This window comes from Argiope bruennichi, chromosome X1 (genome assembly GCF_947563725.1).
Source record: "Argiope bruennichi chromosome X1, qqArgBrue1.1, whole genome shotgun sequence".
NCBI classification, from domain to species: domain Eukaryota; kingdom Metazoa; phylum Arthropoda; class Arachnida; order Araneae; family Araneidae; genus Argiope; species Argiope bruennichi.
This window is the reverse complement of record NC_079162.1, coordinates 63,178,034-63,205,750: the sequence shown is the minus strand read 5'-3', so window position 1 is coordinate 63,205,750 and position 27,717 is coordinate 63,178,034. Positions and strand designations below refer to the sequence as shown.

At 30.8% G+C, this 27,717-nt stretch overlaps 1 protein-coding gene across 4 annotated transcripts in view; it reads left to right on the top strand.

Annotated features, from left to right (window-relative positions):
• Positions 1 to 20,062: 20,062 nt before the first annotated feature.
• The window catches only part of LOC129958814 (E3 ubiquitin-protein ligase MARCHF3-like), a 28,696-nt gene continuing 21,041 nt past the window's right edge, over positions 20,063 to 27,717 (top strand). Inside the window, exons 1-3 of one of the 4 annotated variants that reach the window (XM_056071509.1) lie at positions 20,063 to 20,267; positions 20,524 to 20,556; positions 26,529 to 26,889. In XM_056071509.1, coding sequence (XP_055927484.1) covers positions 26,532 to 26,889 — 358 coding nt within the window. In that variant the 5' untranslated portion in view covers positions 20,063 to 20,267; positions 20,524 to 20,556; positions 26,529 to 26,531. Of the gene's footprint in view, positions 20,268 to 20,513; positions 20,557 to 24,306; positions 24,437 to 26,528; positions 26,890 to 27,717 lie in introns of those variants that run through there. The other 3 variants (XM_056071508.1, XM_056071510.1, XM_056071511.1) reach the window with 3 other exon arrangements.

Genomic DNA, 27,717 nt, shown 5'->3' with positions numbered 1-27,717 from the left:
GCAATGTTCTTCTTACACTATGCTATGTTATTTTATATTATATTAGATTATATATATCACAGTTTTGTTCTTTTTCTTCATTATTAAGCCAAATGTTCATCTTTTAACCCTCTCACTACCGGCCCGGCTCGCTCAACTCAGCCTGGCAAGTTTTATACTAGCAAGCCGGTTTTGGAACGGTTTCTGCTTCAAAGTGAGAATGTAGGCTGTAAAGCGAGTGAAAACCAAGTATATCCTCACCTTACATTCTACAACTCTCGTTTAAAACAGAGCCGCCCACCAGTATAAAAGTATATATCCTATTAGTGCAAGATATTGTATGATAACTCCGCGATTTTACTTGATCTTTTGTATGCCGGACAATATCATGAAGATATCGTAATAATGTTGTAGGACATTTTGAGCTAATAGGGTAGCGAGAGGGTTAAAGGATATTTTTAATTTTTCCATCCATCTATGACAGGAATATAAGCAGAAACATACTGGTGAAAGAACTTTTCTCAAAAAAATAAATTTGCCCACATTTCTTTTAGGTGCGTGATTTTTACATGATACCTCAGCTCATTATAAAACAGTCAAAATTACAAAATTCAGACCTTGAAAAATTGCCAAAACCCCGAGCAACTCAGATTTTCTTTAAAAAATTAGTTTTTAAAGTTGAATTTAAGTGGTTAGAAATATAATCAGTTTAAAAATAATTCAGCCCTGCCGATGATCAAATTACAAATATAGAATATACATAGTTTACAGGCTTCATTAGCAAGTGAAAAGTATATTGATTGTTTCTAAAAAGTCTTATAAAAATAGAGCGAAAAAAATTATTTGGATGTATTGATGAATTTAGATTTACACACTTTCAATATTTCATTTTAATTTGTTTCTGAATCATATAAAGAAGAAAAGTAAAGGCGCAAGGGTAAAGTTTTCCTTTAGAAGTTATCAAAATCTCCTTTCTTTTCGAGATAGCTATGCTGAAAAATGCAGTTTCAAGCGGAACGGCCGCAGTCTGCGTAGCGCCATCTAATGATCGATGTAGGAAATAAAAATATCGCAGTTTCTTTACCTAGCAGTTATAAAAAAACTGTAAAAACAGTAAATGGAAATATTCAAAAATCTCTTACATAGATCCGGAATCTCTTACTTGGAGAAAGTATAAAGGAAGGATCTAGTATAAAGTTGACTTGTGTGGCTCTGAAACAATTTCATGCAACAAAATAAAAGATTCATTGCATTTTAATATTTGTTACATTGCAGATTATTAAGTATCTAAGAATGCACAAAATTGGTAAATAATTAAATTACTTTTATCAAGTTGACATTTCATCACACAAATAATCTTTAATAATTTTAATAACAAAATAATTACTGTAATAACATATAATTAATAACGATAATAATAATAAATAATTAATAACAATAAAAATATCAAAAATTATTAATAAGTTATTTTAAGTAACAATGTAAAACTGATTTAGTATAATTTAGTATGCGAATTTCTTGACTAAGGTTGCAATATATAGTTTTCGTTTCATTCTTTTACACATATGCATACATAGCAAATTCGATGATACCTTTTTCATGATTTAGTTGTTTAGCTAGTTCAGATCTGGTAGCCAAAATGAGAAAGAAGATAAGTTGCGTTTGACGATTGACAGATCTCAAACATTTTTTTATTATTATTTTCAATCTCGAGATATATAATTCTGCAGATGCGATGATACAAAAGGTTTTGACTCATTTTTAGAACGATTTCGATAAGGAAGTTTTTTAAACGCATATGTTTTGGAATAAAAAATTTGGAAACGGGTTATTATTTGAAATGAAGTGCATTTAAATTTATTCGCCTTTCAAGATGTCGCATGTAAACGTAATGTGGATGGAAGAATACGTTTTTCGCTTTCCAAAGAGAAATATTCCAACTCTATTATTAAAAAATACTGCGAAATGCGTGCTATTAAAATTTCTTAGTGCAAAATAAGCAACATTATTAATCAGAAAGGGAAAAATCGTCTGTCATTTCTTCTATATGGAAAGACGACTCGAAACGAATACTCGAAGCAGGTATGTAATTTTTCAAATATTTCTAAAGTAAAATTGCCGGGAACGAGAGAAAATAGGCCGACTCAGAAATCAATTGCAAAATCTTTAAGCACATCGGTATCAACAATAAATAAAGTAATAAACACAAGATTTATAGCTTTGAAAAGTTGAAAAACATCTGTTCACTAATTTTGGTGTGGTATGTGATTGAACGCAAAGCAAGCACTATGTGGAATCATCTAAGAAAATTATTTAACATGAGATAAATGGAAATACATTGTGACCCTCAATGAAGTATCGATTTATCTAAATTATTGCAACACAAATATGTATATTTTCTATTGTAAATGAAAATAAAACAGCACGAGCTGTCTCCCCGAAATTTTCTAGCAATAAAAATGTCATCCTGAGAACGGTTTGCATAACATTGGCGTACAACAGTCACGAAATATTAACCTTTGACGTGAATTTAGCATTTTTACTAAATCTATAGTGTCATCATTGGCGACTTTTTTTGGCGATTAATCCCTGGTATTCAGTTGATAGTATCCGAAAGCCGAATTTGTGTTTTAGATGCGTTTTTCTCATCCGATTGAAACAGAAATTTGGCCAAAACTATGCTTGCAGTCACAAAATCCGAAGTAGAATTTGATGTATTTAAATAATTCTGTATTTGAGTTATCACGTTTCCATGTTCCTAAAAGTACATACCGACAGACAATCAACCCCTTGTTGAATTTAGCACAAAATTCGATAGGTGTATAGATTATAGATGTTAATTCTTGGCACCGGAATTTTATTTGTAGTTTCTCTTCGTTTTTCGACTATCTTGTTAACTTATATTCTAACAGCCAGACAGACAGACTTCCTCTGAACGGATTTTGTTCAAAATATGATAGAAATCTACAAAATTCGGCGTAAAGACCATATACCAAATTTCATCCATCTAGCTCAAAGCATTTGTGAGTTATCTTTGTCACAAACAGACAGACAGATAGACGGATGGAGAGACATTTTCCAAAAATGTATTTTTCGAATTCAGGAAAGTCTAAAAAAGGGGAGATGAGTCAAAATCTCGAATTTGATTTTTTTTTTTTTTTTTTTTTTTGACGATTACTATATTTTCTTAATACTACGTATACTAGAAAGTAATCTATACTTATAATAAAGCTCAATGTGTGTGTGTGTGTGTTGGCGTTCTACAGGCCAGGTCATTCGACATACAGCTATCAAATTTGGTACATATATACCTTAGAGGTCGGGAATGTGCACCTGGGGTCCCTTTTTTTGAAATTTTAATTAGAATTTTAATTATTAATTAAAAACTAACTTTCCCGCCAAAAAAATCTTCCATTTTTAACACCGCCAACTTTTCTGCCAAAAAAATCTTCCATTTTCGCCACCGCCAAATGAGTAAGGTTTGTTTGTTTTTTCTCCCAACAGTAATGAGGCTAGGGTTAACATTTTTCGGCGGATTATTTCAAACGATTTTGTTTATTTTCTTAATGTTTGATGCATTTAAAATTAAACATTGTTAATTAATCGATTATTCAGATTCATTCTTAAGTACTTTTGAATTAAAATAAAACAGAATAAAGGAAATTAAAAATTTCTAATCCGCATAACGTTACCCCAACTCGCGTAGAAAAAAAAATCACGTATTTGCGTTACGTAACTGGCGAAAAAAATTCACGCATGCTCATTCTGTTCTGACTGTTGTCATGACAACCATTATCAGCAGATGATTTAAATTATTTTTAGGTTAGTTGCATTCTTTTGTAATTAAAGTGTATTTATGTTAGTTATATATTTTTTGCATATGCTTTTAATTTTAAGTACATCGTTTTTTAAGTAATTTTTTTTAAACCTGTTTTAGACCGATTATTTTAAATGATTCATTTTATTTTCTTAGTGTTTGATGCATTTAAAGTTAAACATTGTTAATGAATCAATCTGCTCATGATGAATCTGAGAAAATTTTGTTGACAAATTCTTGAGATATTACGTAAATTAAAAAAGATATTCTTTAGTGCCCATAAAGTTTAAACGCTGAGTGACTCTATTTTCATTAATCAGTTTATAAAAAAAATGCTTTGTTTCAGGAAAAAATATTATTCTATTAATTGTAGATTAATTCTTTCCACTTTAATTTAAAGCATAAATTCTACGCGTGCTAACAGAAAATGAGAGAGATACATATTACGTTATGAATGAAGGCCTTTATAATATTATGAATGAATTATATGGCAATCAAAATTTGAAGTTTCAAAATATTTTGATGAAGAAGCTATTAAAGTAGAAATTGCATAAAATATTCAAATATAAAAATTTTAACGAACATTAAGATTGGCGAACCGGCTGGTCTACAAATTCTTGAGATATTACATAAATTAAGAAAGCTATTTTTTAGCTTCCATAAGGTTCTCTCTGTTTTCGTTAATCATGTTATTAAAAAAATTAACATTTATTGACGAACACAAACACACTGATATTCACCGTTACTCTGATTAGATATTACAAAATCTGAATAGATAAACATAAACGTGTAAACAGTTGTGCGCCGGTTTCTATGGCAACACAGCTGGAAAGGGAAAAGAAATTTCTAAGACAGAACATCTGCTTTACCCAATTTTATAGAATAACTTTTCCCCTTTTTCGTTTCATTTTTTAAAAAAAATTACTTATTTAGTAAGAACACCTGCTTTACCCAATTTTTTAGAATAATTTTTTCCCTTCTTCGCTTGCTTTAAAAAAACATCTATACTTATATATAAAGTTCAATGTGTGTGTGTGTGTGGTGTGTGTTGGCGCTACACAGAAAAGACCATTTGACCTACAGCTACCAAATTTGGTACATGTATACCTTAGAGGTTGGGAATGTGCACCTGGGGTCCCTTTTTTGAATTTTTAATTAGAATTTTAATTATTAATTAAAAGCTAACTTTCTCGACAAAAAAATATTCATTTTCCCTACCGCCAAATGAGTAAGAGTTCAGTTTTTTTTCCCAACAGTAATGATGCTGGGCTTAAGATTTTTCGGCTGATTATTTCAAACGATTCTGTTTATTTTCGTAATGTTTGATGCATTTAAAATTAAACATTGTTAATTAATCGATCTTTCAGATTCATTCTGAAGTACTTTTGAATTAAAATAAAACAGAATAAAGGAAATAAAAATTTCTAATCTGCATAGCGTTACCCCAACTGGCTTAGAGAAACTCACAAACTTGCGTTACCGTAACTAGCGTTGTAAATTCACGCATGCGAATTGTGTTCTGATTGTTGACATGACAATCAATATCAACGGACTATTTAAATTATTTTTAGATTAGTTGCATGCTTTTGTAATTAAAGTGAATTTATATTGGTTATATATTTTTTGTATATGCTTATAGTTTTAAGACCATCGTCTTTTAAGTAGTTTTTTTTAACCTGTTTTCAACCGATTATTTTAAACGATTCATTTTTTTTTAATGTTTGATGCATTTAAAATTAAACATTGTTAATTAATCGATCTGGTCATGATGAATCTGAGAAAATTTTGTTGACAAATTCTTGAAATATTACATAAATTAAGAAAGATATTCTTTAGTGCCCATAAAGTTTAAACGCTCAGTGACTCTATTATCAGTAATCATATTATTAAAAAAATGCTTTGTTTCAGTAAAAAATATTATTATATTAATTGCAGATTAATCCTTTCCACTTTCATTTAAAGTATACATTCTATGGGAGCCAACTGAAAATTAGAGAGATACGTATTACGTTATGACTGAAGGCGTTTATAATATTATGAGTGAATTATATGCCTATCAAAATTTGAAGTTTTAAAATATTTTGATGAAGAAGCTATTAAAGTAGGAATTGCATAAAATATTTAATTATTAAAATTTTAACGAACAATAAGATTGGCGAACCTGCTGGTCGCCAAAGGCGGCTAGTAATGTATAAACCTGGTTCCTTCAGTGCAACGAAAGTTTCAATAAAATGTTTAGGGTTGTCTCAGAGTTCTCCTGTAATGAGTAATTAGAAGAATAGGGGGGAAATGTTAAATCAATCATCAAGAGAAGTTTTTAAGTCCGATATTGAGAAATGTAATTTCATCTCTCCTAATGACTTTCAAAGAGGGAACTTTCATCAAAAAAACAAAAAATACGGCAAAACATACTTTGAAAAGTGTCATTGAACTCCTAGAAATAATGAAAACTATAGAAAATATTGCATATATACTTTTTCAACAGATTTCCTGAAGAGTCCTCTGGCATTTCACTTATGTACTATTGTGCGTTTGGTCTGTTAAAAACAGCTCTTTCTAAGAGCAAACCTACTACTATTAATGAGCTCTAGAAACTAATGGGAAAGGACTGAAAATCAGTACCCTGGAATTTTTTTATCCTGCAAAATACCCTTTAAATTTTTTACGAAAACTCCTTTTATAGTGAAAGTCACTATACAGACTTACAGTCAAGAAAAAATCTGTCATATCGGGCAGTTAAAGAAATAGTCGCTATTGTCAATAATACATTTTAAAACCAATTAAACGGTCCGAAATTCATTCTAAAAATGCGTAAGCATGCTCTTTATTGGTAAAACCAATGTAATTTTCAGAACAGAAATAAATTAGATACAATTCATAAAAGTTATTCATAAATAATTATTGCAGCGTTTATATTATGGTTAACCTGAATATCAAAACTCGGCGAACAATTTTGATGCTATTAAGTTCTGAAGAGTGGAATTTAAGTATTGCAACTATTGAGAAGTCCTTCATCAGACTGTTTTAAAAAACCATATGCTCCTAAATAACTTTGAATATTTTCTTAAAATAAATTATGGCACTTACTCTTTCGACTAGAACCAGAGGAAGATTTAGGCATTTTACTGTCCTAGGCAATGCTAATAATGAGGCTCTGCTTTCTTATCAATTTAATTTCACGTTTTAAAGCGTTTTTGGCTAAATTAACATATCAATAATTTATTTTAGATTAATTATTCACTTTAGTAATTTCGTAAAACAGCATTTTTTTTTTTTTTTTTTTTTTTTTTTTTTTTTTTTTTTTGTTATGGCCAATAAATGATTAACATAGATAACACCCTATTACAACTAGAACCAGAGGAGGATTTAGGTATTTTATGGTTCTAAGCAATGCTCATTGTGAGGCTCCTCTTTTTGATCAATTTAATTTCACATTTCATAATTAAGTATTTTTAGCTTAATTAACGTATTAATAATTTATTTTAGATTATTTTTTCATTTTAGTAACCTTGTAAAGCAGCATGTGCTTTTTTTTTTAAATTTTTTTATATGACCCATAAATGAGAACCATCCATGTTTGTACACGGTATTATTTATCCATATGCTACTGTGGAATGAAACATATTCCCACCTGATTAATTATATTTGACAAAGTGCTGATACTATTCTTATATTTTATAGTTCAAAGAATTCGTATTTTTAAAGTTTTTTATTTATATTTGTGATTTTATATGTGTATTTTTTTTTTATTTGTAATTTTTTTTTTATTTAACTAGGCCAATTACATTTTTTAAAATAGATCGGTCTGATGTTCTCCATCAGAAAAGCTGTCCAAGATAGTCACCTAATTTTAAATCTGCTATTGACTAGAACTATGCAGTGGAGGTTAGCTACATGCAATTGTACAGAAATTAAAAACACCCAGGTTTAATTGACGTAAAATATAAATAAATCGCGGGATGATATTCAAATTTTGCATATTCAATTTTTTTTTAAATTAGAAAGCAGAAGCATTTTTTTTTCTTCAAATCAATCAATGGCGCGAATCCTTCGGAAACGTGGAGCATTTGAGCGGTCACACCGTTCACAACTCCCTTAGGCTTGTATTGCTCTTGATTCGCAGGAAAATTCAGTATTTAATAAACATTTTAAATAAACTAATTAGAAAGCGATAATTTTTGATATTTATTAAAAAGTATGCATTTTATAGGGTTGTTTCATTGTAGAGTATTTACGTTGAAATCTGCTAAATCCTTAAAGCATGGCGATGTAATCTACATGTATTTTTAAAACCTCATATCGCTTTATGTAGTAACTTTTGTATTTTTAAATTATGCTTTTTTAAATTATATTTTTATCTAAACTATTTTATCGTTTCCGAACGCAACTAGAATCTTTTACAGTTTATTTCTTTATCTGTGACAATTTTCATTTTCGGCACGCTGTCTGAGTACAATTTCCTTTCTGCGGGTGTTACGAATTATGATTATTTATATAAAAAGTAATAAAAACATATAGAAAAAATTGTTTTTGAATAGAAACAAGGTAAGAGTAACAAATGATATTTATATTTTTGCATATACAGATAAATTTATGCCAGAAAAATATAGCTTTTATTGTGATGTAAAAATACATCAATATGCAAAATCTGCTCTACATAAGTTCACTAAACCGAGAGGGTCATCTCACCCTTTGCCGTCTATGAATGTACGAAAAGACGGCGTCAGTCAGGGCCTATACTTTCAAACAGATTGAGGAGTGAAATTCCACTATGTAAAGGTTTCACACCGTGGTCATGTAGCAAATGCAATTTTTCTTTATGATTAAATGCTATGAATAATTGTTTGATGAATTTTCATACTTGATAATATAATGAGAGGTATTTTTTATGTTTGTAATATTGTATTATTGTACGCAATATGTTTGTAAAACTTAAGGAGTGATTGCTTATGGTGATGTAGAAATACATCAATATGATTTTGTTTTTGTTTTTTTGAAAATTAAAAAAAAATTTCTTGAGTGTTTTCCTTTTTATGTGTGTTTCTTGAGTGTTTTCCTTTTGTGTGTGTGTGTGTGTGTGTGTGTGTGTGTGTGTGTGTGTGTGTGTGTGTGTGTGTGTGTGTGTGTGTGTGTGTGTGTGTGTGTGTGTGTGTGTGTGTGTGTTGTATTTTTTCCATTAATTACACACATTTCCAGGTAATTTTTAAATTTCAGTTATTAAAAATAAAAATTCATGCATTTAAAGGTTAAACCTTTTGCAACTAAAATGTTTTACTTTCCTGTTTTTTTCAAGGCTTTATATTTCAATAGCCCGTCACATGACGATACAGAATATAACTCTTATTCTTTTCCAAAGCCGGAGAAAAAAGAACTAAGATATAATTCAATTATTCAATCGCATTTATTAAAAAGTACATTAGATACATCGATAAATATAATTTACTTTTTTTTCTGAAAATAGAAACTAATCAAATTTATCACTAGCAGGAATCATTCGATAAACCTTGGGCTCAATATCTGGAGCACACAAAAATAGATCTTATGTAGAGGATACTAATTCCGATATTACACATCATGGTAGCCGGTCATTCAAGTCAGTACGTATGATTTAAAAAGTGTTGGCAGCTTCAATATCTGAGTATCACTAGAGTAAATTATCTTCAATTTATCGTTTCCAATTTTTTAAAGAAAAAATGTCATTTCATTATTTATTTTATTTATAACTAAGCTTTTGACTCTGGACTGGTTCTATAAAATCTCATCCAACATTCTGCAATTTCAACTAATTTTTTTCTGTATTTCTTTTTAACGAAATAAAATCCTTATGGAGTTTTCGATTTCGACATTAATATTTTTATTTTCCAGAGCGAAAAATATTTTCAGATATATTAATTCCTAATCCTAATTTGATTTCAATTTTCGCACAATATTTCTGTACACTAGAAAGTTTTTAAATTATCTTTGATTTTCATGTAAAACAATTTCCGAAGAAAAATATTCTACATAGAAAGCTGAAAAACAAAAGAAGAGAATATTAGAGTTTTTGATAAATATCAGCTATTTCGAACAACTGAAAAATGAAAACAACCTTTATAAAATCTAAATAATATAGCCTTTATAAAACCTAAAAAATTTTAACTATTTAAACACTCTGGTGAGCATTAAATATTCTAAAAAAATCACTTTGTTTCAGATTTCTTTGAACATTTTTATATCGACAGTTACCTAAAAAAAGCGCAATAAATACACTAATGCTTGCTTTCCAGGCACCATCAAAGACTAACACTGGAGAATTTGTTCGATCTTATAACCCTCTCCCATACTTTATTGCTACACCACTGGTTCAAAAAATGTTAAGCTGCTTTGTTAAACTAATTTACATTACAAGAAAGAGAAACGAAAATTAAGAAGAGACTAAAACAAATATTGTATCCTTTTGTACAACTATAAGTTTTTTATATGTATAAAAAATAGGCATAGGTTGGGAAAAGATACAAGATTACCAAAGTTGATAATAATAATGGTGCAATTATTTCATTTTTTTAAAGCCTGATATATTAAGTTGAGATAAAAAAAAATGGTCTGATCGCCATTTTCCTTTGCTTCGCCAATAACTTGATATATCTATACTAAATGTTAATCTTAAATAAGGTGAGAAAAGACTTTAGGGAGTTAAATGTACTCCTTTGTAAGGTCGAGTCGGTGGCAAAAAGGATCTGAATTCTAGCGCCATCTAGTAGCATATTATTGAAATCTCTCATCGAATGTTCGTCTGGTTGATATATTTACAGGGGTATGTCTCATGGCGCCATCTAGTAAGATATGAAGGAAATATTTACTATCTGCCCAAAACAAAGCACTGTTATTATCAAAAAATAGAAAAGAGTTTATTTTAAAAAATGCTCAAGAAACGCCTTGTGAGATAATTTCACAATTTACTGTAAACTACAGATTTCTGGAAATAGTTCTCTTTTGATTTTTTTAAATCCGATGTTAATAAATTAACTTTTAATAATTTCTGCATTAATTGCTCGCTGCAAATGGTGAAATAAAATAATTAGGAATCAAATTTTTAAATGTTTTTTCTCAATAAAATTAAGCAAAAACTCAACTGAAATGTATTTCAAAACTTTTGAGAAAAGCAAGAATTTTTAAGAGATATAAGAGGTATCAGAATATAATACTTAGGAGATAAATAATCTTTCTCTCTCATGAATTTCTACCAGCAAAACATTTAACAAATGACATTAAAAACTTTTTTGACACATTAACATTTTTGCAATGTAATTTGTTTCTGGTGTAATAGGATATATATTTTGATTCACTATAATGCATTAAAAAATCCCTTTTTATATATAGACCCCAAAAAATTACTCCTATCGTTACTCTCTCTCTTGACCTCCAACATAAAAATGAATTAAAAAGCTTTAAAAATTTAAAATTTTGATTACTGGAGATTTTCAGCTCTAAAACAGTTGCTACTTGAGTGTAATGAATTTGTGGAGATTGCAGATTCTGATCCTACATTGCAGATACAAACTTGTATCACTTATATATTTGCCTTTCTAATTTATCTAGAATAATTTAATTCCTAGTTAGTAAAATATTTTTCTTATTACATTTTTAATTGAAGTAAATGAACTTTTTAGTCCATATATTTTAATTTAAGATTTAAAGTAAAAATTAATTTTTTCAGTCCATTTTTTTTTTTTTTTTTTGTCCTCATTTATAAAGATTTATACAAATCTGGAGGACAATAAAATGATAGTGCAATACCGATTTAAAATAAATACAAATGTAGAAAAATCATTTTGGTATATTTTTTTATATATTTTTATATACTTTATATATTTTCGTATATATATATTTTGATATTTTTTTCACATGTTTCGTATTATTTTCGTATATATTTTGACTATTGATCAAAAGAAATTATTTGTGTAAAGCAATGCATTTGCTTATATTCTATCCGATTTAAGCTGTGTGTATCAGGAAATATTTTAATCTTTTTAATGTTGTAAAGCAGATTTCAAGCTCTGAAATAATTACAGAATTATCAAGATGAAAAAAAAATTAATTATTTACGATACTCTATCAACAGGTCAGCTACATTTTTTTAAAATGTAGATACAGTAATAGATACTCTTTAGAAGCTGTATTACTTCACTGATGCCCATGTCTTATTCTGTAAGGCTTCTTTAACAATAGCTTATGGTGCCAAGCAAAGTCCTATAGAATGATACTGAGATCTCAAAAATGCTCATAGTGTCATCTTCTTTCAGATAAAATCCGTTGAAAAGATCCATTGGATTAAAAAATGGTTCATTCAAATTTAGCTTTAAAAAACATCATTTTAAAATTATTTCTTTTATTTCTCATTAGAAATAATCTTTCATTTTCTAATGTTTTTTAAAATGTGAAGGCAGTGAAAAAATGTGCCATTGAAGACAATAACAGTGGAATTCGGTCAAGGATTTATTCATTCTGTTGTTCTAAGCTGTGTGCATTATTATAGTCTTCTATTAATAAACTGGTTACTTTAATTTCACTTTTCATCAAATTTTTAATTTAATCCACATGCTAATGATTTATTTTAGGTTGACACTTTGTTTTAGTAATTTTGTGAAAGTGTAAACGATTTTATTTATCTATTCGTGAAGATTAGTGACTCTGTGGCTTCCACATTTATGCACAATAATATTTAAGCAAATACTCTGTATTTAGAAATACTACAAAAAATAAATGGACGAAATAAAGCAGGAACCCAACTAACCTGACAAAGTGGAATCTAACATTTTATAATTCATAGAATTTGTTGTTCTTATAAGTTTTATTAATTCGACATCTTGGCTAATAACTTTATTAATTGGTCTGCTTGAGGCATCCCTAGATAGCTAGCATGTGTGCCTAATTGGAAATCAACCGATGGTAGAATTCACGAGGAAAAAAAACTACTCGAAGAACTACTACTAAAACTACTTCAGTCTTCAGTTTGGAGTAATTTCATCATATTAACGTCCCGTTTGGAAGCAACACGATGCCTGAAACTGATCTGATCAAATGACGAGGACGGCCCCTGAGCTAGCAGCCCCCTCTCTCATTTTAAGCCAATGAGGCTATCAAAGAAGCAAATATGCGTCTGTCCATTGCAATATGGAGGGGGAGGATAGTTTTATTATAATAACCATCCCGTTTGTAAGCAACATTAAAGTCATCTTGGAACGGACCTCATAATTTGGAATCCCCGGTCAGACGACGGTGCTTCAGCTGGAGCTTCCTTCACCAGCTTTCCGCACCGCACCAGCTGTATGACCATGATATCGGATTTAGTGTGCATCAGGCCCGCATGCGCGGAAAATATTTGGTGGAATCAAGTTTCGAGCCTGGAACTATCCGGCTACCGAGCTCCCATCATTTAGAGAAAGAGAGAATAACACATGTAAATTGATATGTATATGTAATTAGAATTTTAAATATAATTTAAATTTTAATTAATTTCCTAATTCTTATCAAAATTTAACTCATATTAACTTCATTCTAAAATGTTCTCTTATTTCCTGATCCCATTCCACCTTTTTTATTTAATTAATGCTGTACAGCTCTGTAAAATTGCTGAAATCGGCAAGTTCCCACACTCCGAGTGAAGGGATAAAAATCTGTCAGTCTAAACAAATTCTTTTAAAAGATACCTATAAATTCCCTTACCTAAATCTACAAGTGTAAAGAAATCCCTAACGGAATCTCATTATATATAATGAAAAGGAAAAATATTTATGCCTCTCTTTACACTCTTTTCTCTTTTCGCTTTTGTGTCGAGCTATATAGATTGACGTATCTCTTCGCTTCTTGCTTGTACATAAATTATGCCTCCCGGGATGGAATAAAAGCGAAATTTAAAAATTCAAAGTGTCTTCGTTCTCTTCGGCCATGAAACTGCTTCAAAAATATATGTTTTACATATATTTGTGCTGTAAGGTAAGCTCTTGGAAGAAAATTGTGTTGGAAAGATGGATTTAAATATTGTAACCAGAATTAAATAATTTAGTAGACAAATTCATACACTGAAAAAAGTAAAGATTGCTATAATTCCTCAATGTCTACTCAATGAGTTTTATATTAATAAATTTCAAACAATATTTACGATGAATTTGACAAAGAAAAAACAAAAACAATAGAAATGAATTTTGAAACCGTCATTAATATATGCAGTCGTAAAAGACAAGTAAATCCAGTGCGTCAACAGAAGAGTGCTCACAATAAAATATATTACGTTATGGGTGCTTTCAAGTTCTCAAAGAAAAACTCATTGTTTGTTAATGAGCAGTGAATAACCAAAAGAAGGAAGGATGTGATTATTATTCTGGTTCAAGGCGTTACAGGAAAAACTCTCTTAGTAACAACTTAACGGTTTCTTCGAATGATAAGTAACTTCCTAAATATATGAAATGCGTAACTTATAAGTGAAAGTTTAGATATACATGGATTATCGCTTAATGTAGTCTTTATTAGTTAAATGTTGATGATTAAAGTGATCAGTGGATTTGGTAATAAAAAAATGCAACAACTTATTGTAAGAAATTATTTAATTTTTCTTCGATTTAAAATGATACGAGCTAAAAAAATGAATCCCGAGATTGAAGTTTAGGAAAAGAGATCCTTTTTCTGTTTTACTTAATTAAGGACAATATCTGAATAAAATGAAATTAAACAAAAAAAATCGTTTCTTCTTATTAAAAAAAATTGTCTCAGACTGGTTTGATTATGGTTTAATTATATTAACGTCCCGTTTTAAAATAGCACTAGGGCTATCTTAGGACAGACCTTGTAATTTTAGACTGCTGTCAGATGTCGTGGACGACACCTGAGCTAGAACTCCCCTGTCCGAACTTCCACGCCACACCAGCAAAAGGGTATTTAAAATTGTGTCAGGAAGTGTTAACCCTCTAAGTACTTATATTATGATTTCTGCGAGCTGGAAGTCACTCTTATTTTTACTGCATTTCTCGACTGTCGCCGCCTAATGCGCGCTTATTTTTTACTACTGCATTATTGAATTATATTATGCTATTGTATGATAGCATATAAATAAGAGTTCGTTTAATTTAAAAAATATTTTAACTTATTTACAAATGGTGCATCTTAATAATAATTTAAATGATATTAATATTTAGAGGGAAGAAGACTTTTTTCATTGTATAATCATTTATCAAAGTAGCAACAATAAAGGAAAGTTTTTAAGCTTCTTGACCTCTTAAACGATTATAATTTTCCAAAGGTGTTAAAACCTTCAACACTGTTGGAAAACTCACTAACTGAGATCATTCCAAATATGGATAGCAACAGAAAACGCCGTCAGTAAAACTGGTCCTCGAAGAAAATGTCAGTTATTGGATCATTGTCCTCTAGCGGGGATAATAACAAGTTCGTCGTCCCACACCCGCTTATTTTCACGCATTTTGATTTCCTCATAATTGAAAGAGCTCTACTACTGAATTAATGACAAGGGAGAGGGATTTTTAAGCTACCTTCATAATTAGAAGGTTTCCTAACTTGGAGTGAAATAGGTCTGGGCCGGTTGAAATGACGTTGTAACTCTGTATATGGAATCTGTTAAATACAGAACCAGAACGTTTTGACAACCTAACTTTTGCCAGTTTGTAACAATATAAGATAAAAAGAAGCATTTAAAAAACGGTGCAGCAAACAAAATTGATTCAACTTCGAGAAATGATTACTTGTTTACAAAATAAAGTAGATAAATCCTGTATTTATATATAAATCTTCGGTTAAAAATACGAAGATTTTTGAACAATGAATTCTAGCATGCAAAATTAACGGAATTAAAAAATATTCAAAAAATAATTAAACGGATTATTTACAAATGACTTAATCAGGGTTAATTTTATTCAGAAATGAAAATTTTCATTTATAAAAAAAATGTAATTTAAATAAACGTATCTTAATAAATAATAAAAACTGAAATACGCTAGGCACAATAAAATGCCCTTGAAACAATTTCTTTCGTTGTATTAGCATTTCGTTTCAAAGCTACACAAAAATAATTATGTTGAATTTACTCAACCCTAGTTATTCGTTCATTAATATCCCGTTCGTTCTTCTCACGTTCGTTTATTAATATCCCATCTCGCTGGTGTGGTGTGGTGTGGAGAGGGGGTACTAGCTCAGTTGTCGTCCTCTTCATCTGAACGCGATTCAAAACTACGATATTCGTCCCAAAACAGCCCTATTGTTGCTTTAGAGCGGGACATTAATATAACTAAACGAAAATTAATATCCCGTTTAGAAACAATACTAGGGCTATTTTGGGGCAGATTTCATCATTTTCCAATCAAAAACTGAGGACAACATCTGAGCTGTCTCCACCCTCTCCAAGCTTCCACACCACACTAGCGGAATGGCATAAGGTCCTGATGGATTTATGGCCCTCCAGACCCGCTTACATGGCTGCTCTTCGGTGGAATCGGGCTTCAAATCGAGCACTCCGGTCCAGGAGCCGGGACTTTTTCCCCAGATCACCGTGACCGAAGATAAAGGCAAACTTTTTATTTTTGAATCATGGTTGACATATGCAGGCGACATCTAATCCAGTACTTCTTTCTACAAGCTTCCACTACATACTAACATGACGATGTAGTTTATGCTGGTTAGATTAACCCTTCAGCTGCTTACCCCGCGATTTCTGCGGGTTGGCAATCAGTTCATTTTCTATTGCATTGCGTTTTTCGCACTTTAGAGTATTTATTTTTACGATTACAGATTTTTATTACATCATATTATTATCGTGTAACATATAGTATCAGTTCATTTTGTTTGAAAAATATTTGAACTTATCTGCAAACAACGAACGCATCTAAATAGTGATTTTTAAAAATTACGCAGTCAGAGGGTTAACTTCAAGTCTTAAAATTACAAAAGAATTATTTTGTGATACACCTCATAACTTGAAACACTAACCAATATTTGATTACCAGCCGGATCTAAAATGCCTTCACTCCTCTAACAAAACATGATTTCAATGGAATTGGGTTTTTAACTCTCAAAACTCGACACTGTAGGAAAGACAAGAAGCCTTAATAATCTCCAAATATGTAACAAACTGAAGGTAACTTAACACTCTAATAGAAGATTTAATATCCAAGATACATAACAAATTGTCGAGGTAAATAAATTTCGAATTCAATAGCTTCCAATATCGCTAGGCCATGGCAACTTATTGGCAAAATCTCGGTTTTGGAATAAGGGACAAACGGATTCGAAACCGGATTAAGACAAAAGTCCTCACTATTCAGGAGTCTGGCACACATTAAATACTTTGTTGGTTAAACGCCTACCCGCTACTGTGAGAAAGTTTGGATTTGATAGGAAAATAAATTGGGACCTACTGGTACAAGAAACAAATCTGACTATACTGGGCCAAACATGTGGAAAATATAGGTATATAGAGCAGATGTAAGCTCAGGTATCGCCCTTATCGTCTGATTGTAATTTAGAAATACTATATTCAACATAATGTAATTAAAATAGACACCAATCTAATTAAAGCGATCACGAAACCCAAGTTCTGTGACCAATTCACCACTATTGTTATGTATAAAAAATATGCATAAGTTTTATTGTTACATTTTTAAACTTATTATCAGATTTTCCTCCTTTCTCCGAAAATCACTTATTAATGAAGCTAATTAGTTGTTTAAGAAATCACTTGCTAGATTTTAAGAAGGTTTTTTTTTTTTTTTTTTTACAGACTACGTTTGAAATACGCAAGAAAAAAAATATCACTCCTCTGAAAATTCCATTCCTGAGTTCTTGAAGGCAATTGATCAGAAATTAAAATATTTACAAGAATACAACTATCAAACAAATCTGTTTATTAATAAACAAAGACTAATTCATAATTTTTAAAGATATTTACAATCTTATTGCAAACTTCAAAAGGCCGTAAATTAATGCTGCGGTAAGATGAAATAATATTTCTTGAGGTACAGGAAATTAAATACGTTCTAATGTTTCAGATCGCACATTGTAAAATTATTTTTTATGTTACATGTATCGCAATCGTAGCCAATAAAAGATCATCTTTCCTTTTGGAATCAGGGTGGTCATTTATCAGCAGAATTTATGTCTGATCGATAAGGTAACTAGATTAATGCTGGAAGTACATGAGAGAATTTTTGTTATAGAAGTTTTTTTGTCACTATCACTGTCGAATTGATTTGGTTTCAAAGATGAGAAACTATTCCATGATCGAGTTTGGCAATTCAACTTTTATTTTGGTGGATTCGAATCAATAAAATTTCATTATTCAAAACGAACATGAAACTGTCGAAAATAGATCATTATTTTTTCTTTTTCAAAATGGTTGTCAGTTCAAAACTAAAAAGTAGTCAAACTGTCCCGTTACCACTAATGTGGACCTGCGTTTACTCGTAGGGTAAAATTTCTTAGGAGAGACGAAATATTTCCTGCAACAAAATGTCTTTGATGTGCTTACGTTCAAAAGTCACAATTCTGATATTTAACCTATTGACTACGAAATTTTTTTAAATCCTTTTCTCGTCATTTTCTACGGAAGTGAAGAGAATAGGTTCTGAATAAGACAAATTATTCAGAATTATTCAAGTTTTTTTTTTTTTCGAAATTATTTTTAAGCCAGAGGCTAGGACTTGATAGTCAAATAACTCCCCAAAAGAACTACTTTTACTAAGAATTATTTAAAATAATTTTGAAAAGTTAGTGGAATGTATATGTTCTGTTAGTGGTCAAAGGATTAATATATTATTAAGATAATAGTAAATGAATTGTATCTGTTTGTTTAGTTAAATTAATCTTTTGATATTGCAAAATGGTTATTAATTCGTTCATTACCATTCATGAGATATTTCGTATGAAATTAATCTCGTACGAGAATTGCAGCAGAATTGTCGTACTGCTGTAAAATTAAGCTTCTCTGGTAGTGAATGGGTTAAAGGGCGGGTTGAATAATTCTGAACCATGGTCAGAAGGTGGGACATCTCTTCAAGCATATCGCTCTGCAAACTTTAATGCTACACAATTTCAAAGGCGTTTGATTTACGGCGAGTAATTTAACACTTTATAGGTCATCTACAAGGAAAATATTTAGCAGAATCCTCTTTCAAATTCACATTCCTCAAAGTCGAGGCTGTGCCACCTAGTCATAGTGGCAACTATTCGATTCTGAATGGTCATCATTTTGTTTATTTATTTATTTAATTACTTAATTACTTGTTTATTTATTTAATATAATTGTGTTCTGATTTTAAAATGCTGCACTTCCTCTAAAAATCCTAGGTGATTCGAACATAGGGCACAGCATGTCCTAAGATAGCTCCCATAGCAAAGAAACAATATCTTACAACTGTCCTAGAATCCTTGAATGAAATTTGTGCTTTTACTCTAATCATTTTAGATATTTTTTCTTGTAAAATTGATTCTATCTCATTGTTGCTTTACTCCAGAATTGCTTAATACCCAGCACGTCAAAAATTTACATAATATGTGCTGATGTGATGCGTGTGAAATGTTTCGCGGCAATTTAATTTTTGTGTCTGTTGCAGGACGTTACAACACACTGTACAGCTGCGTTCACACGAGACCAACTATTGCACGCAATAGAAGACCACATCAATATCACGTGATCAAGAGGAACATCACGTGATCCCAACGGGACAATGGCAAACGGTTGTCTCATCCGAACAACCATTGCCATTGTGGTCACATGATCTTCCTGAAATAAGGCGGGTTCGCACGAGGCTAACAGTTGCACGCAATTGTTGTCTCTCTGCTATTGTCCCTGTATTGTCCCTGTGTGAACAGTCGTGACAACGTCGATGGGACAATGGCTAATAGTTGTCCCGACGGGGGGACCATTTGCCCTTGTCCTGTTGCAGTCACGTGATTTTCCTGAAGTAGGCGTGATCTTCTATTGCGCACAATAGTTGGCTTCGTGTGAACCCAACTATAGATGTTACTTTCTATTGCGCACAATAGTTGTCCTCGTGTGAACCCTGCTTACCTCAGGAACATCACGTGACTCCAATAGAACAATGGCAAATGATTGTCTCATCGGAACAACGATTTTCCATTGTCCCATTGTGGGCACGTGGTCTTTCTAAGGTAGGCGTGGCCTTATACTGCGCGTAATAGTTGGTATCGTGTGAAAGCTGCTTAATACAATGTTCACTTTATTGTAAATGGTATTCCTGTTTGTCGAATGACTGAAATATTGCATCGATTGATTCCATTTTGTCACCTTGCCACTGTGATATTCGAAAACATGCAAAAGCTAGCATAGCTCATAAACAAGCTGAACTCATTATCGAGAGCCATAGCAGTCAGGGTGGTGAATGGTTTTTAATTTTTGATGCGTTGAGTTATTTTGGAGTAGTTGAATGAATTGAAATGAATTAGCGTTCATGGATTTCTCGATGAAGTTGAGTATTGCAATAATTTCCTAGAGCAACAGTGCACATCAATTTTATTAGAAATGGAAGATGAAAAGCTCAGACCGTTTCTGCTTTTCATTTATTTTAACTTAAATGATTATCTTAACATTTTTTTTCATTTTTAAGACTTTTGCATTTTCTATTAACAGTTTTGATATGTTATGGTGCTTTAAATAACATAATTAAATTTTAATATATTGGGTTTTAAACTACTTTTTTTTTTCATTTTGAAGTTCATTTCAGGAATTTTGAAAACTATTGGCGCTGTTAATTAAGGTAAGAATTCTTTTATTGTTGTGAAATTTTATATTTTTAAACGATTTAAAATGAAAAATAAATTAAATACATTTTAATATGTTGAATACAATTGCTTTATAACATTATCTATTTTTAGATTAGCTAGAATTTTTAAAATATTTTGATAAATTAATATTTAGTGTCTTAATTTATCTCTTCACTTCATATTTCAAAAATTATCGATTCCCTGAAGAAGAGGGGTTTTTTTTATGTCTTTAGTTTATATCTAACTAAATGCAATTCAAAACGTTTAAAAAAATTTATTAAAATCCAGATTTCGATTGCTATAAATTTGAAACACCTGCTTTAATATAAGATGACAAGGCAATCAAATATCGACTTTCGTCACATTTATAAATACTATCTAAAATATATAAATGAAACCATCTTTATACAAAATAAACCCCTTATGAAGGAAGGGGGAGTATTAAAAACACTTAAGCCTTTATCGTAAATCGTTGATCAGTGTTTCACAGTGAAACAAAATGCTGGGGCATTGCAAGGATTTGAGAATTTATTTACCTGAAAGATTTCATCGAATGACGAATTATAAGTAGTTATATTCTCGTCGTGAGCAAACATAGGCTGCAAACTTTTTAAGTTATTTCTCTGGCACATAATCCTACGAATTTCTTAACGGATTTGGTGTTAATACAAAGAATTATATAAAGTCATCGTTTATTGGCAATACTCAAAAATGCAAACGCAATACCAGAAAAAATAAAGCAATAAATCTTATGCTTTTACTTTGGATTTCATGGAATTTCGCACGATCATGATTTTCCTCATTATATCTGTGGAAGACCTATTTTTTTCAAATTAGGTTTGTTTGTTTTTTATGGTGATATATTCATGGTTGAATATCAGGTTGATCGCTAAAAAGTACTATATTATCATATTTTCCTAATAATATGCACCTGATATTGCTGTCATATCAATATCGCACCTTTATCCTATATAGTCTTGTATATTTCACATCTTATCTTATAAAAATATGATACTTTAGCACATTTTAGCATATCAACCTGATATTGCTGCCATCAAGAGAATATGTGAAATGTATTAATTTACTCAAATAAGATGACCAACGTTCTTGTTTGTACTTAAATGCTATTACCTAACAAAACTTTTATAATTTATAAAAGCAGATGGATAAATTTGATATTTTTATGTATAGAAAAGGATAATAGAGCATACTAGATTCCCATTATGTTATTCAGTTTCGTTTAAAATTTTCTAAAACAAATGCACCGCTTTTGACACTAAGAACATGTCATCTCGGCATTGCTGAACAATTTTATTCTACTTTGCTATATCTATGACTAGAATAATAATGGTTCGTGTTGACCAGTGAATAAAATAAACATCCTTTAGTATGAACACACGAAATTTCCACCAACTGCTTCTATCTGAAATTGATTTGTTTTGGTGCGCTCGATCAATTCGATCGATTTCAAGTTTGTCAGTAACCTAAAAATTCTGTAATGTCTCCAGAATAGTCTCAAGCACGTGAAATATGCAGTATAATGGCACAAAAGAAATGAGCTGAGTGTAATAAAAGTTTTATCTATCGTTAGATTATTAAATTTCGTCCTGGTACAAACTATGAACAATTAAGCTCTTTTTGGGCTCCGTTGGCTGTTTAATTCGCTGTTCTGGTTCGTTTCAAGGTTAATCCTATATAATTCTATTAAGCCTTCTGCAAGGCTGCGGTGGCCTGGTGGTAAGGTCTCGGCTTGTGAGCCGTAGGGTTTCAGGTTCGAGACCCGATTCCACCTAAGAACCGTCGTATAAGGGGGTCTGTTGCACGTTAAATCCGCCATGCCAAACGTCTTCCAGCTGGTGTGGTGTGGAGAGGGGAGTGCCAGCTCAGGTGTCGTCCTCGTCATCTGACCGCGGTTCAAAATTACGAGGTCCGTCCCAAAATAGCCCTAGTGTTGCTTTACAACGGGACGTTAATAAAAAAAATTAAGCCTTTTGCCCAGTTATAAACAAAATATATTTAACGAAATATGTGGAAATAACTGGGATAAATTCCAAGTTGTGCTTTGCTACAAAATTATTTGAATTTTTCGCATTAAATACACAGGCTAATCTTGATATTTGTCTCAATTGTAGTATTTCCATAACTGTTTTTGTAATTTTTCAAAATCCGATATAAGCGATTTTTAACCAGAATTTTTTTCATCTTTAAAAATGTAGACGAATTTACAATTTCTAATAAAGCTGAACCGATCCTTTTAAAAATTATTCGATTAGAATTGTACAAAAAGAATTTTTACCAAGCAATTTTTTTTGTGTGTAAAGTAAAAACTTTTAATCCTTTAAATGCCTTAATAAATCTCACTTAAATATCTGTTACTGATTTATCGAATCGCATCTTATGAATATGAAATAAGTTTTTTGCATTCTAGTTTGTAAATAAAATTATTCTTAAAGTAAAAATCAAAAAAATCTTTAAAAACCAAAAATAATCGAGCTTTCCGAGACTAAGAATCAAAAATATTAACCGAAGCTTTTAATCCGTTTTAGATAATCGACAAGGTTCTTTGGTTTGTGCTAAAAACATGAATCAGTTAAATTAATTTTCAATATTTGAAAGGGTGGGTGGGACATATCCTATTTCGAGAATCAAAATGTCCCTGTTCGAAGAAATCGAAAGTAGAGCCTTCTTGCAAAAGGAATATCTTAAATTTTTGTTTTGAGAAGATTTTTGTAGTAGTCTTCTTATGAACTTCGTAACGGGAAGAGTATAGGATGCAAATTATTGTGGATAGTAAAATCATAGTAGCAGTGCTAATTTTTTCAAGTATCTATTAAGCCAACTATGGGTCCCATCTGGCCATATCAGGTATATGAACTTGTATACTGAATATCAATAATAAATTTTGTAATCAATGTAATTTCCGCGTTTTTTAAATTTATTGCAATTAATAAAATTAAAACTATGCTTTAAAGCTATTTTTGTTGAATTTCAGAAACTTCATAATCAAGAAGCATTTAAACGAAGCGAATAATTCTGATCTGCAAAATTGAAGTTCTTGTTTCAAATTATTCTGAATTTACACTTCTAAGCACATTATGTTTATGTAAAAACCAGTTCCAATTTTCATTCATTTGGATTTTTATTACAGCGAAAAAATTTCCTTAAATCCAATTCTTTAAGAAAATGTGCAATCTAAGATTTGTATATAAATTGCAATATGAGAATACCAATAATTGCTTGAAATGCATTTATACTTATAAAAAGTAAGATAAGTTCCAACAAAGAATACTGAATATGAATGCATTTAAAAAAAAACAATGCATTTTAGGCCACTTTAACTTCTAAAAATATTTCTGTTTGTTCTTACTGAAAGAAATTCACATCATTTGGGTATTTTGTTTTAGTACTTAAAAATATACAGAAATTTATATTTTTTGTTTTGGTATTCCAGATATTTTTTTCATAAATATAGCGTGTTCTGGTAAAATCCAGTACAGTTCGATACTTTTCTCAGCAAACTAATGCAAATGAGACAAAATGAATGGAAACTGTTCTTGCATACTAGAACATGTCTTAACATTCAATACAGCTATTCAGCTGTTAATTTAGCCAAATACGCAAAGCAGCCCACTTCATTAGAGTTCTATTGAAATAAACATTATCAATGGCCAATGCGGTGATTGGCTATATCAACCAATCTTGTATCAGTTCAAGTACTCTTACAAGGGAAAGCCTTTTGATGTCTAAATTACAGGAGAGCAAGTCGAATACGTCAGTTAAGAACTTATGATCTTTGATATTTCGAATGAGGATATCTCCTATAGTTATCAAAGGACATAAAACGTTTCGCCTTTTAGCAAAAAGGTGCTGCTCGTAAGTAAAAATGAAAAACATCGTTTCATTTTTTTTTTTTAAATTTAAAAATATTATTTACAACATTAACATTTTTCGTAATATCTACTATATTTTTGCATATCGTATTTTAGTATATGCAGATACAATGCCCCTTTTTTGAAGCAAGATAATATCGCATTAGAAGCAGTTTCAGTTCAATACTGCTTGGTTTCTTACGGATAATCACAAGTGCTCAATTTGTTCTCATTATGAAAATAATTGCTTTTTCTCATGAATTCTTTTAATGTAAATTCTAAGCCAAATTACTGATGTCAGCTTAAAGAAATCCATTAAATTAAAAAGCATTAGATAAATTACAAGACAATTTCTCGAGAAATGCATGCTCATTGCTCATTTTGAAACCAAAGGCAGTCTTTTGTAGTATTTTTTTTATTTTTATAAATTATAATAATTTTAATATTTTTAATTTCTTTCTTCCTTTCTTTTTTGTAGAAAATATATTTATGGTTTTTGGACAGTATTAAAATTGTTTTGAGGAACAAACTTGTTTCTTTTATCTCAAGTTTAACCTCCCGGTTTAAAACAAGTATTTGAAAACTGCACGTCATTGTCTGTAGTTTTACCAAGGATACTTTAGACTATTCTTCGACATCCAGCAATGGCTCGAAAATAAGAGTTTCGACCCAGAATAATTCTAGAATAACTTTAAACCTGTCTACTCTCAATGAGTGACTATAAGATTTGGTTGATGTCTGCATTTCGAAATATAATTGAATTTTTAAGCACTTTTAAGAAAATAAAGCTATGGAAAATTTGCTCATGGCGAAAATCTTCGTAAAGAGTATTGTAACTTGCTCATTTTGGAGTTCCTTGTTCAACGCTATGCACGATGAATCTTCAATCCTTCCTTAATTGAAAGTACTGTCATTCATTATCTTCACATATTCCGCTCTGCTGTAATCTAATAGCCCTCGTGTAGTCTGAAATCGGGACGTTTATTCAGTTCCTTAGGCTTCAAATATTGCAAGCCCCATTTTTCTGATTTTGTTGTTTTTATACTTACATTATACCGATAGAATCTTTGAATGAACAAACTACCTTAGTTGTAGGCTGGAAAGAACAAAAGATTAACCATTATCAAAAAATAAATTCCTATATTGCAATATATTACTCAAAAACTACTCTTGATTCTTCTGAAAAAAAAACTTTAAATGGTTTTTAAGATAGTTTACCTCTGAAGTATAGAACATTGTGGATTGTATCGGATCAATCGGTTTCTTGCGTGCAATTTGTAACTTGAAGAATGTAGCAGTGAAACGCTTCTAGTCACGGCACAGATATGCAGCAATAAGTTTATATTTTGATTAATTTTTGGAAATATTTTCAATACTTCTTGAAAGGTATGTTTGAAAGCTAGAGAAAACCTACGAAACCATAATGACCATTGCATATGGATCTGTCTTGTACGAACTCCTCGTTTGATGCTCTTACATTGCCCTAGCCAACAATGAAAGGTCAAATATATTCCATTCCTCATTATTATATATGAACCGCCCCCCTTTTATAAATTTTAAATAACGTATCTATTAGAAGTTTAATGCAGTAAACTTAAGAAAAGTTGGGATAAATTTTGCAGCAAACAAATCAAAATTGGGAATAGGGTAAAGTCAGCACTTCCAAAAACTGACATTTAATTCTTGAATAAAACCATTTTCTTTTCGTGGGCATCAAAACCATTTCCATTAATGTTTGCATAAGCATGTCGGAACTTCTTAGCTTCTATCATTTTTTGCCATTTTGTATGATTGAAATTACTCAGTATAGACCTCCTAGTTTAAGTAAATCGCTTAAAACTGTCATAAAACTTACAAAGTAATCTCTATAGAAATTCTTATTAATTTAAAAATAGTTTATCATAAAAAATGTTTAAAAAATGTGCATCTCATTAAAGTAACTTCTATGCTGCATAGATTTTTTTTTATTCTTACTGAATAAAATTCATACGCGGAAATCCAAATTCAATACTTCTATTCTTAAAAAAACATTTAATATATAATTTGCATAAAATCAAACTTTTCTTGAAGAGATAAACAATCCTTTTCTTTTTCAGAAAATGAGTGATATCAGCAAAGATGCCCATATTAGTTGCCATCCTGTGGACAAGAGTGCTCCCTCTATAGACTGTAATCCAAATCTATTCGATAAGCATCTCAAAAGCAACTCTCCACAAACTGAATCTACTTCTGTGGAACCCACTGCTTGCCTAATCACGCCTCCTGCTAGCATCCACATTAGTCACATGTATGTGTATAACTTCTCACCAGATCAGTCGGGAAGAAATTCTTCAGCTTTTGATACTCCAATTAAAACTAGGAAGTACCAGTCCCCTGCTGCGAGTAGTGGGCCGATTTGTCGAATTTGCCATGAAGGAGACGGTAAAGAGGATCTCGTATCCCCCTGCAAATGTACAGGTAATCAGTTTTTCTTGTTTGTTGAATCACTAACAACAATAATTACATAAATTTGTATTATAATTCATCATATTTTGCAACAACCGAATTACCAACACTGACGGTTGCTTAATATTTCAAATACAACACATTCGGGCCTGGTGATAAGATATGAGGTGGTTATGACGATGAAAAGGTGGTTATTATATAAATGAATAACTTAAATGTATGGCCACTGCTAAGATGTGTAGCTGAAGAAGATAAGAATAGACCTGATTCATAATTAAGGAGAGACGTCTGTTCACAATTGATTCCTCCTCTGATTGAATTATTTTTTTTTTAAATTTCGTTCCAGGAAACGCTTTATATGCGCGTTACCTTTCAATATTAGATTCATGTAGGAAGTCTACCTATTGAATGGCTCTCATGACAAGACTGCGGAAAAATCTCTTCAAATCTTCACCCATCATAGTCCCTAGAACCCAAAACCACCCTTCTTTCAAAAGTTTATAATATGCATGTTATTAGCCATGTTTTCTTGTGAACAGGATAATTAGAGTAATTTTGTTTGGATTTTAACTGACTTGGAATATATTAGAAATGTAAAAATCTCGGATGCTTTGTAAATGGCCCATCTAGCTCAAAGGGAAGGGGGTTGAAATTTTCATTTCTCTAACTTTCTTAATATTGAAGATAGAAAATTAAATCCTATTAGCGAAATTAGCGCCTCATTAAGACGAACAACTTTTGTATTTATAAATTTTTGATAACTGCAATATCTTAGAAGTTTGAGGCTGAAAAGGGATTTTCATGCCCTAATTTTGACTGTTTCTAACGTCAATATATGTT